This window comes from Myotis brandtii, unplaced genomic scaffold (assembly GCF_000412655.1).
Source record: "Myotis brandtii unplaced genomic scaffold, ASM41265v1 scaffold471, whole genome shotgun sequence".
Lineage (NCBI taxonomy): Eukaryota > Metazoa > Chordata > Mammalia > Chiroptera > Vespertilionidae > Myotis > Myotis brandtii.
In genome coordinates, this window is record NW_005367989.1 from 2,839,656 (window position 1) to 2,856,166 (window position 16,511).

Below are 16,511 nucleotides of genomic sequence, written 5' to 3' on the forward strand. Positions count from 1 at the left end.
TATATAAAAGGCTAATATGCTAAGTGTCCTTCCCACTGTCCAACTGGTTGCTATGACGCACACTGACCACCAGGGGGCAGATGCTCAATGCAGGAGCTTCCATGGTGCGCACAGAGAGAAGTGGCACTGTGGACCTGGCACCAACAAAGCAACACTCGGCTTCTCCCAAGTGAGACACAGGCCCTACCACCAACCCGGAGCAACAGCCTACCAAATCGCAGCCAATGTTGCCATGGCGCAAAATGCGGCCCACAGCCCAGCCCAGTCCGCAAATCGTGGCTGTGGGTGCCATGTAATGACATCACGTTTTTGTTGACATTCTGAAGCCGAAATTGTTGACAGAATATGTCTGAAGAACTGTCATCAAAAAGTACTATCAATACTGGTAGGAACTGCCTTCATAGCGAAAATGAAGTAACTGAGGATGCAATTATCGAACACAGTTGTGGTGGAATGACTGTTACATGTCAATTTTGCCTATCCCTAAATTTCTCCAATGAAAAACCATCTGATGGAAAATTTACTCGATGTTGTAGCAAAGGCAAAGTTTGTCCAAATGATATGAATTTTCCAGAATACCCAGCATATTTAAAAAAATTAATGGTGAATGAAGATTCTCACAGTAAAAATTTCATAGCAAATATTCATTGTTATATCATGTTTTTTAATTAATTTATATATTCATGTACATTTTACTAATTTTCTTTCATCTCTGACACCTCTTTTATAGAGAAAGGGTGAATAGCGATATTAAAATATCTCTTCTAATTAATTTTCTTTCAGTGTGCATGAATTCATGCTATGTGCACGAATTCATGCACCAGGACACTATTCTCCTATAATTGAGTAGAGCAGAGGTTCTCGAAATGTATTTCCTGGACCAGCACAGCCTCACCTGGGAAGTTGCTACAAATGCAGATTTTCTGGCCTGGCTTCAGACCGCATGAGTCTGAAACTCTGGGAGTGGGGCCCAGCAGCCTGTGCTTTAATAAGTATTCCAGGTGATTCCGATGTTAACCTAAAGTTAGAGAATCAGGAGACTGAATTCCTCTATTCTGTTAATTAATAGAAAGACATTGCTAACTATTAAGAGTACCTGCTTGATTAGAGATGTCAGCCTCAGTACCTCTCTGAGTGTACTTTTTTTCACTGGAAAGTTCCTTGCAATGCACATGTATCCATTTTCATTGTGCACTTTTTGTGGTTTAATGCTCTTTAAAATTTGAATTATAGTATAATGTGTCAGTTGCATAGTGATTATTGTCAGTTATCTTTAGCTGAATGGTACTCTTGAATTGTCATAATGGGACAGAAGTTAATTTCAATTCAAGTTATATTCTGTGATGCTTCAGTAGGATAGAACATGTAGTTATAGCTCCTTTAGGTTGGAGAGCTCTATAGGGAAAAAGTATTCAAAGCTAGTTATAACTATGACATTGTATGAAACCATTAATTATTGTACTGTGTTCTGTGAGGATATAGGCAAATGAGCACTGTCATCATTAACTTTTACTTTGTGTGTGTCTTTGCACCCAAGTGAGGTTGTACTGCATCCATGAAATAGGATTTGAAAATTATCAATCTTAAGTTTTTTACACATCTAAAAGAAACTTTAGTTGATATAAAGTTTCCCATTGGAAACAAACACATGCTAAAATCAGTTTTGGAGAATATATAGGGTAGTAACAAAACATTTTCTTTTTGTTCTATTTCAGGCTATTTTGGCATTCTGTTGGATATATGTTCGTAAATACCAAAGTCAGCGGGAAAGCGAAGTTGTCTCCACCATAACAGCAATTTTTTCTCTGGCAATTGCACTTATCACATCAGCACTTCTACCAGTGGATATATTTTTGGTTTCCTACATGAAAAATCAAAATGGTACATTTAAGGTAATTATTATACTATATGATTTTATTTCTTTCAAATTCTTGGCAATTAAGTGTTTAAGTTTACTAGTCCGGTATATATTGTTGTCTCTGGAATAAATGAGAATCGAAATGCAGCATAGGCGCTGAGAATGTGACAACTAACATAGAAGACTAGAAATAGACTATTGAGTGACATAAGACTATTATTTTGACAATTCTCCAAATTTGAAGAATGTCTTTTGTTAACCTGAAAATGTATTAATTGTAGTAGGTTTTATTTTTGTGCCTCTCATAGCTTGAAGTGTATTTGACTTGATTTGCATTAATGCACTAAATAAATAATTTAGAAGGGTTTTTGTTAGTGGCAGATCAGAATCTTAATCTTTATTTATTGAGTACTTTTAGTCAGTGTGGTATAGTGAAAAGACCACTAGGCTGGAAATTATAAGACCTGAGTTCTAATCTTGGGCTCTTAACTGTCTGGCATGTATCTTTGGCCCAATCAGTTAACTTTTCAAGACTTCAATTTTCTCCTTTTTTGTGGGGGCGGGGGGGTGGCGGGAGTGTTTAAATGAAGTGTTTTGTAATGGAAGATTTCTGAGTTCCTTTTTTATTCAGATTACTTTCAGTTTCTTATTAGTATAAGCTTCTATATTATAGGAACTGGGTCTTATTTATTGGTATATGCCCAGTGTCTAACACACATGTAGGTACTTAAATATTTGAATAAAATATTTCAGTTATCTCAATAATGCATGGTTCCTAAATAAGTTCCTGAATTTGGCCAACTGGGCTTAAATAATTTGAAACTGTTTTTATGGTTAGATTTAGATATATTTTGATTTTTGTAAAAATTACAGTTACTTTCTATAGGTATTCATTTAGTAAGTATTTAATTGAGCACTTAGTATGTGCCAAGTACTGTATGAACTAATATCTATTGAATATTTACTATGTTATGTGTCTGTCCTAAATGGTTAACATACATTAACTGCCTTTAATCTCCCAAACAACTGTATGAGGTAACTAGTATTGTCCATGTTTTTATGGGCAAGAAAACGAGGATTGGAGAGGTGATGTAACCTATCTACAGCTCCTAAGTGCTGTAACTAGGATTTGAAGCTCTGCAGACTGGTTCCAGACTCTTTGTTCACTAGGATCTTTAGCTGTATCTATATCTTAGTATTATCCCTGGTATAATTATTATTTGAAGAGGAGATTTTTAATTTTGAATTTAGAATATTTGATTTGTTTAGATTTTGTGGGAATATGTTTTCAACTTGAATTTTCTTTTTTTTAAAAAATATATTATTGATTTTTTTACAGAAAGGAAGGTAGAGTTTTTTATAGAGAGTTAGAAACATCGATGAGAGAGAAACATCGATCAGCTGCCTCCTGCACACCCCCCACTGGGTATATGCCCGCAACCAAGGTACATGCCCTTGACTGGAATCGAACCTGGGACCCTTGAGTCTGCAGGCCGACGCTCTATCCACTGAGCCAAACCAGTTAGGGCCAACTTGAATTTTCAAAAAAAAAATAGCTGTAAGTATTCTATTACAGTGTCTTTTATAGTTGGCCAGTAACTTTGGATAGTATTACACAAAGTGTATTAATCAAAGAAAATAAAAAATTGATAGTAATGTCAACAAATATTCTTTATTTCATACTATTTTATACATTGTGTAAAATTAAAATTAGTAGTTAAGATATGGTTTCAAAATATTTAATGTTTTTTATTTTTTTTAGGTATGTTTGTATTGATTTTAGAGAGAGAAGAAGGGAAAGACAGAGAGAAAGAAACATCGATCGATTGCCTCCTGTACACATTCCCACCGGGGATAAAACCCACAACCCGGGCATGTGCCCTGACCTGGAATCCAAATAGCAACTTTTCTGTGCTCAAGATGATGCCCAATCAACTGAGCTACACCAGCCAGGGCCATATGTTTTGATAGCTAAAATATATCTTATTCCCTTCCCCCAGTGATTAATCTCATATGGCCTATTATTAAGTATCAGAATTGAACTCTCTCCTAGTGCCTCAGTCCTACTCTCAGATGGTGGTAGTTGTATCTTGAGAATTTGTACTTTTCATTACATCTACATATATTCATTCACTTAATATTTATTAAGCTTGTACTATGTACCTGATAAATGTGAGTGCTGCAGATTAACAGTTCAAACAAATGAGGCTGCTACTCTCATGGAGCTAACCTAGTGTAAAACCAGACCAACAGTAAACAGCAAAACAAGCTAACTTCATATGAGGAAATATAACAGATGGATGTGGGCAATTTAGATAGGAAGATTGGAAGGCCAAATTACATAGGTAGGCCAGACTGCTGAGGTTATTTGAGACCTAAATGAGAGAAGCTAGTCAGGTAAAGAGCCAGAGGGAGTGCCTTTAGGGAGAACGGATCAGTAGATACAGACGCTTTTGGTGGGGATGAGTTTGGTCTTTTGGGTGAAGTGTAGTGGTGGGGCTTGTGCTTGGTACTAGCTGAGATCAAGAGAAGGTGGGGACCAGATTACTTATCACTTTTAAGTCATGTTAATGAGTTTAGGTTTTCTTCTAACTGCAGGGTGAATTTAATGAAGATAAAAGATAAGGTGAATTGGATTTGAGTGGTGCTAGTAGAGAAAAATGATTAAAATTGGTGTATAGTTTGGAAATAGAACTGCTTGGATTTACTAATGAATTAGTTATGGAGGGTGAAGGAAAAACGAAATTGAAGCACTGATGCCTGGTTTTTGTATACCTTAAATAAATTTGGAAGCCTGAAGGAACAAACGGCATATGCATGCATATGGGCAGATGAATGTATAAAAAAGAGTTGTATTTAGTGTAAGTTAACTTCAAGTTCCTGTTATATATACTCAAGTGGAGGTGTCAAATAGAGAGTTGATATTTCAGGGAGACTTTTGGGTTGGAGTGAAGTATTTGGAAATCATCAGCATATAGATGTTATTTAGAGCTATGGACTGACTAGTAATTGGGGAGTGTGAGTAGTCAGAGAAGGCATTGGACCATGTAGCGGTCACCAACCTTTCGGACCTCACAGACCACCAGTGGTCCACGGACCACTGGTTGGCGATTGCTGGATTAGAGTGCTCATTATGTAGAGGTAGCTGAAGGGGAAAGGCTGTAACCTAAGAGTTAGGAAGAAAATCGGAAGAGGGAGGCTATGATAATCAGAAGAACGTGTTTCAGGAAGAGAGAATGATAGCTTTTTCGAATGGTGAGAAGTGAAATGAGAGAGGTAGAAAAGTGACTCTTGGCTTTGGTCAATGGTAACCGAAGAGCATGAAAAGTAATTTCAATGAGGCATTGGGGTTATCATGTTGGAGTGGGCTAAATGTGGTCAGGGAGGTGAGAAGGTAGTGATAGGGAATGCTGACAAATTTTTGGTGAGTTTTGTCCTTTAGGAGAGTAGAGTCAGGTCAGGGGAGGTGTTTTCATTTGTGGTGGTTGAGTATGGATTGATCTCTTTGTTGTTTAATGGAAATTAGTAGGGTTTGTGTACTTAGGTATTCAGTAGAGTTGGAGAACTTCTTTTTTTAAATATATTTTATTGATATTTTACAGAGAGGAAGGGAGAGGAATAGAGAGTTAGAAACATCGATGAGAGAGAAACATTGATCAGCTGCCTCCTGCACACCCCCTACTGGGGATGTGCCCGCAACCAAGGTACATGCCCTTGACTGGAATCGAACCTGGGACCCTTCAGTCCGCAGGCCGTCGCTCTATCCACTGAGCCAAACCGGTTAGGGCTGGAGAACTTCTTGAGAGTGGAGAGGTTATTATTGTAGGTGCAGTGTCCTTGAGAAGGCAAAGGAGTTTAGGGGGGTGGTGTCTAACAGTGAAATATTGGCTATACATGGTATGGGCACCTAGCAGAAGGAAGAGTTAACTATTGAATACAGGTAGAATCTAGGTGTTAGATTTGGTAGTAAGTTGAGTAAGTTCTTTTGGCTTCATATTATTTTAGAGACCTCTAAGTTAGTGTTTTTCAACCACTGACATTTTGTACTGGATAATTCCTTGTTGTGTGGGACTGTTCTGTGCATTATAGATGTTTAGTAGATCCTTGCCTCTACCCCACTACATGCCAGTAGCATATTGACTTCCCCCAACCCCATGCCTGCAGACATTGCCAAATGTTCCATGGGAACAAAATCACCTCTGAGTGAGAACACTGGTCTAAGGTGAAGGTTATCAGGTAAAATTAAGGAGATTCAAATGTCATTTTGGGTTGGACTAAGTGTTTCAAAATGTTATCTGAAGAATGGGAAAGGGAATTTTATATATATGACCCATACATCTTTTTTCCTATGATATTTATTCCCTTTTCCTTTCTTTTGAAATGTTCTTCTTTAATATTTTCTATTTAGTATTAGTTCTTGATTGTTTCACATTCCTTTGGGTCTTAAATTACTCTGAAGTTCCTTTGGTCTCCACTCTGGGAGGGGGTGATTTATAAAATGTATCAAGGGCATAGTAGTTCTCAAAATGTGGAAGAAGGAAGGTTTCATAAACTAAGTTCTTTGGACAGTACATCAGATACCTTGGATGCAAGACAGTGTATAAAAGCCAAATACACTAATAGTTCTTGAGTAATGTTGTATATTTTACACATAGTTTTAGCTTTAAAATAGTAACAGTAACACTTAGTTTCTTTTTGGCACAAGATTTGGTTAAACAAAAGAGCATTGCAGAGTAAAAAATATTAAATTGCAGTGAATCTTTGGCTTTAAATTACCTTCAATCTCTCTAACACTTTTTTTTTTCTGAAGTTGGGGTCTTACCCAATTTTAAAGTTTAGCTTTTAACAGATTCTCAATGGGTATGTTAATACCTTATGGGGGTGTCTTGGAAATTGGTAGGGAGTTTGTGTAAGGATAGATGTAATTATCCTGTTTCAAAAGTCTTCAAGTTTCAGAAATCTTTTTAAACTTCTGTTTTGATGTATAAACAATCACTAGAGAAACACAGCTGTTAGGAGCTGAAGCTTTGTTTATGTGCATATTCATTTAGATACTAGAAAAAATTTCCAATCATTGCATAGAATTCTCCCCAATGCTTTTCCATTCCTATGTGGTGAGCACTACTTACACTTTCCATTTTTCTGTATATGTATGGGTATTACTTTCAGTACTTTTTTAGACAAAGACTGTTAAAACTGTTGGTTGCAACGTGTTCTGCTTCCCCATACTCAAAATTACTTCATGGATGTCCAGCTATGCCAGTTTATTTAGATTTGTTTTTAATCTCTGTATGATATTCCATGTTATGAATGTACAGTAATACATTTTACCAGGCATGTAGATTGTCTTCAGTATAGTTGTTGTTGTTTTTAATATTTTAAACAGTGTTACTCTGAATATTGTTGGGTAAAGGTCTCATGGTGAAAAATCAATAAACATTACTTGGTGCAGGCAGGAATTTACGGGGATAATTATTAGTAAGCAAACAAGTGCTTATATACTTGACATTCTGTAAAGAGGCGAGCTTTCTCAAAGTGCATACATCTCAGCAGAGGTGCCTCTGCCTCTTCTTGTAGGGCAAGCAGAAGAGTGGCTTTGCAGGTAAATAGACAGTCTGGACTTGGGTTCCAAGAAGTGTGAGCTTAGATGCAAGTTGTTCATGGAGCACTAGGACATTCCAGTTGCTGAAACCTAGAAACTTTGGGCCCCTTTGTCCCATAATTGAAATTGGGTGCCGCTCCTCCTGTGTGGGAAGGGGAGGCCCCATTTGGGCTACCTTGTAACCAGGCAACCCAGTAAGAGATCTTCATGTCATTCATTGGATAGTACTACTCATCTTAAAACATATCTATGTACTTAGAGCTGTCCTGATTTATGTGAATCTAGGTTATAGACTATCTTCCTTACTATTACTGTGTAGGAGATGGCTTTTCCTCCACATTTGCCGCTATTGGATATAATTAATGTTTTAAATTTGCCATTTGGGAAGTGAAAGGTTACTATAATAATATATTTTTATGTTTTCTTAATAAAGTTTAGTAACTGGGTAAATTCTTCATTGTTGGTGTTATTCAAAAAAATTACCCATCTCTTGCTTGTATTTTTCAGATGACTTTTAGAGTCAGCATGTCAAGCCACCCCCCCCACCCCCCAGTAATTGGTATTTTGATTGGCAGTATATAGTTTTATGGATTAATTAGGAGGGATTTAATATTTATAATATTTTCATGTGAGAACATGTGACTTTCCATTTCTTTAGATCTTTTTAATTGTCTAATTGTTGGTTTTCATTATATAGTTAACATAAATTTTTATTTAACCTATTCTTAAGTTTTCTTATAGTCTTAATTGCTATTGGAAAAATATTATTTTTCATTGTGCATCATGTGTCAAGGTTTTCCATTTGTGAGGCTAAATTTGGATTTCCTACATTTTTGTTCTTTAAGGTATTTGTCTGTAAGAAATTTGTAGATGTTCATTCTTAGAGGTGTCTATAGATTAAAAAGCAAAGAAAAAGAAAAGGAAGAAACCTAAATTATTTTTGCAGAATTAAATGTGCATACCCTTCCTTAAGAGTACTTATAGTGGGATATTGATAATGATTTGGCCTCTGTAAAGTATACTGAAAAAAAGACCTACATTTACTAATTTGAGCCTTGCTACTTAATAGCAATGACCAGTCGCTTTGACTCTCCAGGTTTAATTTTTCATATGCATAAAATTTAGGATATTCAATAAAAAGACGTCATCATAACTCAATTCTAATTCATTAATGTATATATATTTTTGTGTAAAAAGATTAATTTGAATGAATTTTCTAAGTTAAATTACTAATTTACAGAAAACTTGTGTGGAATGAATTTAAAAGAGCTTAGATTGACTATTCTTTTAAGTATTTTTGCCTTTTTATTTAATTTATTGGGGTGACATTGGTTAACAAAATTATACAGGTTTCAGGTGCACAATTCTACAATACATCAACTATACACTGTATTGTGTAGATGATATGTTGTTCACCACCCCAAGTTAAGTCTCCATCCATCACCATTTATCTTTTAGGTATTTTTTAATTAAAAGTTTGTTTTAGAAAGAGAGGAAGGGGAGAAGAGAGAGAGTGAGAGGAGAGAGAGAGAGAGAGAGAGAGAGAGAGAGAGAGAAAGGAAGAGAGAAAGAAACATTGATTTGTTCCACTTATTTATGCATTCATTGGTTGACTCTTGTATGTGCCCTGACTGTGTTCACACCCCAACCTTGGTATATTAGGATGACACGCGAACCAACTCAACTCCCCGTCCAGGGCATCTTTTAGGTAATATATATATGACTATGACGTGCGCTGACCACCAGGGGCCAGCGCGGAACAAAGGAAGGCCCCAGCCAACAGCCGGCAGCTGGGGAAGGAAGGCCCCAGCCAGCAGCCAGAAGGAAGGCCTGGGCCGGCAGCCGGAAGACCCTGATCGGCCCTGATCACTGGCCAGGCCTAGGGACCCTACCCGTGCACAAATTTTGTGCACCGGGCCTCTAGTATATAATACATACATATATATATTTATATTTATATGTATATATATAATATATATTCAAATAGCTTTCTAAAATACAAATCATATTTGTCACTCTATATAAAAATTCATCACTATTTTTACATGCCCTTAGGACAAAGTCCAAAATACTTAGCATGATCATGATTCACTAGTCCTTCAAACCTGTTCTTCTCCTTCACTCTACCTCAGTGGTTCTCAACCTTCCTAATGCCACGACCCTTTAATACAGTTCCTCATGTTGTGGTGACCCCCAATTTCATTGTTACAAATTGAACATAATTAAAGCATAGTGATTAATCACAAAAACAATATGTAATTATATATGTTTTCTGATGGTCTTAGGCGACCCCTGTGAAAGGGGGTCGCGACCCACAGGTTGAGAACTGCTGCTCTACCTGCTTTCTTTTACCTTTCCAAAAGCTCTGGTGAATCTTTGTTTAGCTTTTTGCAGTTTTTTTCAAATTCTCCATGTATGTTCCTTTCTTCCCTCTTCCCTATTGCCCCTCCCCACCCCCGAGAATGACCTCTCTTCCTTTAGGTCTCAGTTTAGTTATTTTGGGACACTATCCGTGAACTTCAGTCTTAGTTAGGCGCCTCCTGTTTCTATGTGTTTCCCCAGAACTATGTTATCTTCCTGTCTCAGCATTTACTTGTCTGTCACTTCTTGAAGGTACCGACCATACCTGTTTGAGTTGATACATTTATGAGTGATATTCTGTCATGGTAAAACTTAATTATAACTGTAAAACAAATGTATGTTTCATTAATATTTCTGTTTCCTTTTTGTCCTAGGACTGGGCTAATGCTAATGTCAGCAGACAGATTGAGGACACTGTATTATATGGTTACTATAGTAAGTATCTTTCAGTTTTATTTCCTATATCTGGACTACTAACCAAAGTATAGAATAAACCTACATATAAACTTTTATTTTGACATCACATTTGAGATTACTGTTTGACAGAAGGAATAAGTAATGTAGCATCCATTCTTATAATCCTGAACTTCTTTTACCTGCTTTGCTATAGGTTCACTTGCAGCACTTCTTTGTGGAGGTTCAGTCAAATTACTTTAAATCTCAGGTCTCTTCCTCTGTTACCACTAACAGTGTCACACTTGCATTCTTGATTAAAAAGTTCTCAGTTTCCTAGCAATTTTAAAAAAATATTGACACTAGTAGAGTGTTCTCTCTAGGGAATTTGTAGCATCAACTTTACTGAGCCAGTTTAATCCAGGGGATTATGGTTATTGGTCCTTTTCTCCCTCACTTCCTTCCTCTTCCTTCTCTAATTTTGGATTATTAAAGCTTTATAATAGCCACCTAAATGTTTGCAAATTTTTTTCTTTTAATAAACATAAGACTCAACTGGAGCTTTTATAAAAATGTATAAGTGCTGAGTTAGGAAAGGGATGCTTTTTTTTTTTAGCACTAAATCAAGATGTTGAATAAGATTACAGTAGGACACTAAATTGGATACTGAAAAAACATCTGTAGAAGTTTCTATAAAAGATTTTATTGGATCTTAACCAGCTAACAGCCACACGTCCAAAACAGAAACCATTCCCACATGCCACGATATTTTGAATTTAATTTAAAAAATCAATTTGTCATGAATATTATAAAAATAAATATATTACTCACAATTCGGCTGTTCTTGAATTTTTTCAGTTGAAAATTCTCACGAAAAATGATTTTTTAAAGCATCTATAGGCGCTTATGGTGTACAAAGGGTTTAATTTAACTGCTTTGGCCCTAACCCTTGCTTTTTCCCTTGATTTAAAATCTATAGGACCCATGAAATTCTATTCTTTTGGTATAGATTTTAGAAATGTTTTTATTGTATTTTAATATAGAATTTATTTTTCTGATGAATACATTAAATATATATGATAAAATTTAAATTTGACCTGTTAAAACTTGAAAAGGTGCTTTGTTAAATGAAATGTTGCCTTTTTAATACAAATTTATTGTAAGAACATAAATTGCATCTTCAAAAACAATTTTGGGGGAAGGGACCTGTCTCCTATGTGACATTAAAGTGTATTTATGCTGTAGATTGCGTGACAAAATCAGCCAATTTTTATCTCAGTGCATTCAGGTTCATATAGCCTATCTTATTGAACATAGAGGCTTAGTCAAGGTTGCAAAGACTTCTAATAAATACTTCTAAACTGGAATGTTAATTCATGCAGCCTTTTCAGTTGGTTTCATGGAGAGAATTAAGCCTATAGGAAATTATTTTAGTGAGTGTTTCTCTCAATCCTCCTAAGGATAGTGTGCCCCTAGTATCATCTTAAATGCATGGGAGCTAAGTTAATCTTTATAAACAGTAGATGGGTTTGATTGTCTGTAGAACTTGGGATAACTACCTTGGGATACGATAGATGAGACACTGATCTAGGAAATACATTTGAATAGAAGATTTCTTGAAGACCATAGAATCAAAGCAGGAAAATTTAATTCGATGATATTTCGAGATGTTAAAGTTCAATTTATCAGTGAGTGGCATAGTCCAAAGTGGAGATTATTGCCTAAGCTGGAGCTGCTTGTCATTAAATGAGCTACGTTTTAATCAATAGTGCTGAGGATGTTACCTGTGGGAATGCTTAGCAGCACTGAACCCCCAAGGCAATTTCAAAAATCATCTAGGGACCTTTTAAACAATACTAGTGCTAGATTACAGCCATAGAGATTCTGATTTACTCTTGCATTTCATTAATATCCCCACTGTTCTTATAAAAAAAGGTGTATATATTGGAAAGATGTCAGGCTCCAGATGGGTGGATTCAAGTTTTCCGAAAATTCTAATTTTCTCTTGGAAATTCAGGTTTAGCATTGGCAAAAAGTACTCTCACTTATTTTCTTTGAAGTGACAGGCTCACTTTATTCATCTTTTAGAAAGTTGGCCCAATATTCAAGTCTGGATAACTGTTGCTTGTCTGTCAGTTCTTTTTTCAAGTAAAAATGGTGTTTGAAAAAAAAAAATGACTAGTAATTCACAACTGAAACTGCACAAGTATGCTTTCTGTGGAGTTCTCTTCACCCGTAAAGTTAAAGAGTTGTGTACTCAGTGGTGGACATCTAATAGAATTATTACTGCTTCAGAGGGACTTTTCCTGAATAAAAGTGATCCTGCTGGTGAATACTTCATGGTGGAGAATATAATAGCTGCTAGTGGAAAGGCAAACATCTTAATGTTATTATGAAAATAATTTTCATGTTGTGAAACCCTGAAAGGATCTCTGCTAATCCCAAGGTCTGGAAACTACATTTTTGAGAACCTTTTTTTTTTTCTTCAATATGTTTTTATTGATTTCAGAGAGAGGAAGGGAGGAGAGAGAGATAGAAACATCAATGATGAGTGAATCATCAACCAGCTGCCTCCTGCACACCCCACACTGGGAATGGAGCCCACAACCCGGGCATGTGCCCTTTCCTGGAGTTGAACCATGACCTCCTGGTTCATGGGTCGACACTCAACCACTGAGCCAACTATGACCTGCAGGTTCATAGGTCAGCACTTAACCACTGAGCCACATGGGCCAGGCTCTGAGTTCTATTTTTGTTTCAAAATTATTCTAACCTTTAGATTCTTACCTTTTATTGTAACTTATTATATGTATTTATTTTATTCTAATGTTTTCTCTAACCTCGACATTTTTAGTTTTAATTCTTTCACTGTCTTTCTTTTAATTGCTTTTAAGTGAATTTTTCTTTTAACTAATGTTTTTTCCTAACTTCTTATTTTGATTTTGCTTGAATGCAGGGGTTATAGAAATGAGGAGGACCCAAACCATAAGTGGGAATTATTCAAGGCTGTTGTGTTCAGTTCTTCTGTAGTTGTCCTATCACTTCCTCCTAGACACTCTTTCTCCTCTTGACACCAATTCTAGGGCTATTAATTCTTGTGTAGATAACATATAGAATCACATAGTATGTGTTGTTTTCTGTTTGGCCTCTTTAGTGCTCAGCATTATATCTGAAATTCCTCTTGTGTGGTTGCAGGTGAAAGTATTATGTTAGTTCTTATTGCTGTATAACATCTCACTGTACTTAAACATACCATGGTTTGTTTATCCATTCTAATATTGATGATCAATTGGGTTGTTCACTTTACTGCATTGTTTTCCATTGTATGAATGCTCTTATTCAAACAATCCCAGATTGTTATGTGTTTAAGTCAGCCGTGGGCAAACTACGGCCCGTTTGAAATGAATAAAACTAAAAAAAAAAAAAAGACCGTACCCTTTTATGTAATGATGTTTACTTTGAATTTATATTAGTTCACACAAACACTCCATCCATGCTTTTGTTCCGGCCCTCCGGTCCAGTTTAAGAACCCATTGTGGCCCTCGAGTCAAAAAGTTTGCCCACCCCTGGTTTAAGTTCTTACTTTTTTCTATTAAATAATTCTTCAGTGAAAATAGGAGTGTGTGGCAAAGTGTATGCATATTTATTTCTATGCCAGGCCTTTTGAGCATCTAAGTTTCTCCTCACTCTATTGGCTGATTGCTCAAAAGTTGTACCTGAAGTCTTTACTATGTATTTTGAATTTAAGGTTTACAACTTCCTAGTGTTAAATTTGAGAAGTTAAAGGCATTTAACTTCTCTGTGATTTCTCTACCTGTGAAATGGCAATCACGTAGTACCTACTTTATTAGTGTATTAAGAGTGTGACCATTTTTTGTCTCCTTATTGTCACTGAATGAACAGGCAGTACTAGTTGCCATAAATCACTAGTACAGTGATTTATGCTGATTATTAAGGCAAGTAGGGTTGCTGCTACACAGTAAAGAAAAGGAGGAGTATATCTTGAAACCAGGGGATTGATTCTTTCTCAGGATTACCATGTTTAGTGGCAAAAATTGAGATCTATTACACTCCTCACAGGCAGGACCACCAAGGGCTCAGGATAGCTCAGGAGGAGTGTTTGGGTTCCCACACTTCTTGTACCAAATTCTATTTCAGGAATTATTCCTGACTGCTATTAACAAATTGGAAATACATGGCTTAAATATTTAGTATAGTGGTTTTTCAGTTTCACTTAAAATAAGTCTGAAGATGGGCTATCCAGGGCTGGTAGGGCAGCATCATGGCATCATGAGGATCCTAAGCTCATTTCTCCTCAGCTTTCTATCCTTAGTACATGCTTTCCTTGATTCTGTCACCACAGAATCAAAAAAGGTGGCTGGAATTGTCATATATCCATTTCAGGCACGATGCAGGAAGAAGGGGGAAGTTTCAAAAGGGGAATGTCAACTAAAAGGAAAATGGGTATTGGATATGCCCTTTAGCAATCTTGATGCTGTATTTCTTCAGCTGAGTAAATAGGATAATTTTAGAAGGCTTTTAGAGTTCCCAAAATATCTTTATACTTTGACCCTCTAAAAGCTTTGTAATAATTAATTATACTATCACAATATTGACTAAGTTATTCTTTGTTTCTGTTTTCAGTGGTAGTTGGGAGGAATAAAGAGTGTGTAAAAAGTCAAAAGCCTTATTTATCCAAGTTAATTTTCATGTGAGTTATAATTTAATGATAAACAGTTCTTAAAAAGTAGATTGTTTGTCTTGTGTACATTTTAAAAAGTCATAAGAATTACCATGCATTCTTTGCCACAGTTTTTATTCATGGCCTTTGTCCATGGCTCTCTGTTCACTTGTTTATACTACTTCTTGAAAAGTTATTTTGAAAAAGAACTTGTTTTATGAGTTTAATTTGTGGGTTTTTTTAAGAGAATTTTCATAAGAGTTTATTTAAGCCAAACTGACCCCTTATGCTGGGAGCCAGAGCTCAAATGCTCCCATGAGTTTAATTTTTGCCAATGTCTAGTGGACATGAGGTTTTAAAATTTTTTCTTAATATGTTTTCTTTGATGTTAGAGGAACTATTAAACCAAATAATCTGTTTATCTTTTACTTGCTAGTAGCAATCTTTTAACAAAAACATTTGTAAGTAAGCATACTTTATAAAGATTTCAGGATATGAGAGTGTCATCACTGTTGGAGTTAAGAATAATTTTCCTTTGAAAATAGCTATTAGTTTGAAGTAGAACTTGAAAAGAAGCACTTTCTATGTTTCATGATAGTGGTAGCAGCACTTTTTTCATTTACAGATATAAGCCCAACTTGACATTAGAACTGATCTGAAACATGCAAAAATGTTAGCTTAATACTGTCTTTACAGTATAATATTTACCAGTTAAAGGGTTAAAGACAGAAGTCTTTAAAAGGACACTGAGGAAGAATAGTCAGATAATCAGAAGATAGCTTAGAATGTGGTGTCAGGGAAACAAAGATTTAGAGCAGTTGTTCCACACCTATTTTGAGTCACAGACTGCTGAGGGGATAATACAGTCTATTAGAATAGTGTGTGTTCCCCATGTCCTCCAGTGTCGATTTCTAGAAATCTGGGCGAGAGGGGCCAGACATGCCCTGGAGCCAACCTCCCGTGGTACCTCCCCGGCAGGGATGGCGCCAGGGTTCAAAGGGTGTCTGAGGAGTGAGCGGGGTCCCTCCAGCAGATGGGGTCCCTCGGCCTGGCCTGCAGGTATCGGGCTGAAACCAGCTCTCCGACATCCCCTGAGGGGTCCCAGATTGCGAGAGGGCAGTTCTTGGGTGACGCACCCTGGAATCGGGCTCCCTCCTCTCTGGTTCCAGGGTGCATCATCTGAGAACCACCGCTGCCAAGTCACCGCAACTCAGCAGCTCCTGCGTTGAGCATCTGCCCCCTGGTGGTCAGTGTGTGTCATACCTACCGGCTGGTTGGACGGTCAGAAGGTTGCTTAGCCTTTTATATATATAGACAAGAGGCCCGGTGCACAAAAATTTGTGCACTCGGGGGGCAGGGGGAAGGGGGTTCCCCAGCCCGGCCTGTGCCCTCTCGCAGTCTGGGAGCCCTCAGCAGATAACGACCTGCTGGCTTAGGCCTGCTCCCGGGTGGCAGAGGGCAGGCCCAATCCCTAAGTGCAGCCCCTGGTCAGGTTCAGAGCAGGGCCGATTGGGGAGTTGGGGCGCCGCCCCATCATGGACAGAGCAGGGTGGATCGGGAGGTTGCGATGCCATCCTCAGTCATGCTCAGGGTAGGGCCGATCAGGGGGTTGGGGC

The 16,511-nt window shown here is 37.1% G+C and overlaps 1 protein-coding gene across 1 annotated transcript in view; it reads left to right on the forward strand.

Annotated features, from left to right (window-relative positions):
- The window catches only part of LMBRD1 (LMBR1 domain containing 1), an 80,328-nt gene that overhangs the window by 4,145 nt on the left and 59,672 nt on the right, over positions 1-16,511 (forward strand). Inside the window, exons 2-3 of the mRNA XM_005875867.2 lie at positions 1,716-1,892; positions 10,196-10,256. Of these exons, the coding sequence (XP_005875929.1) occupies positions 1,716-1,892; positions 10,196-10,256 (238 nt within the window). The remainder of the gene's footprint in view (positions 1-1,715; positions 1,893-10,195; positions 10,257-16,511) is intronic.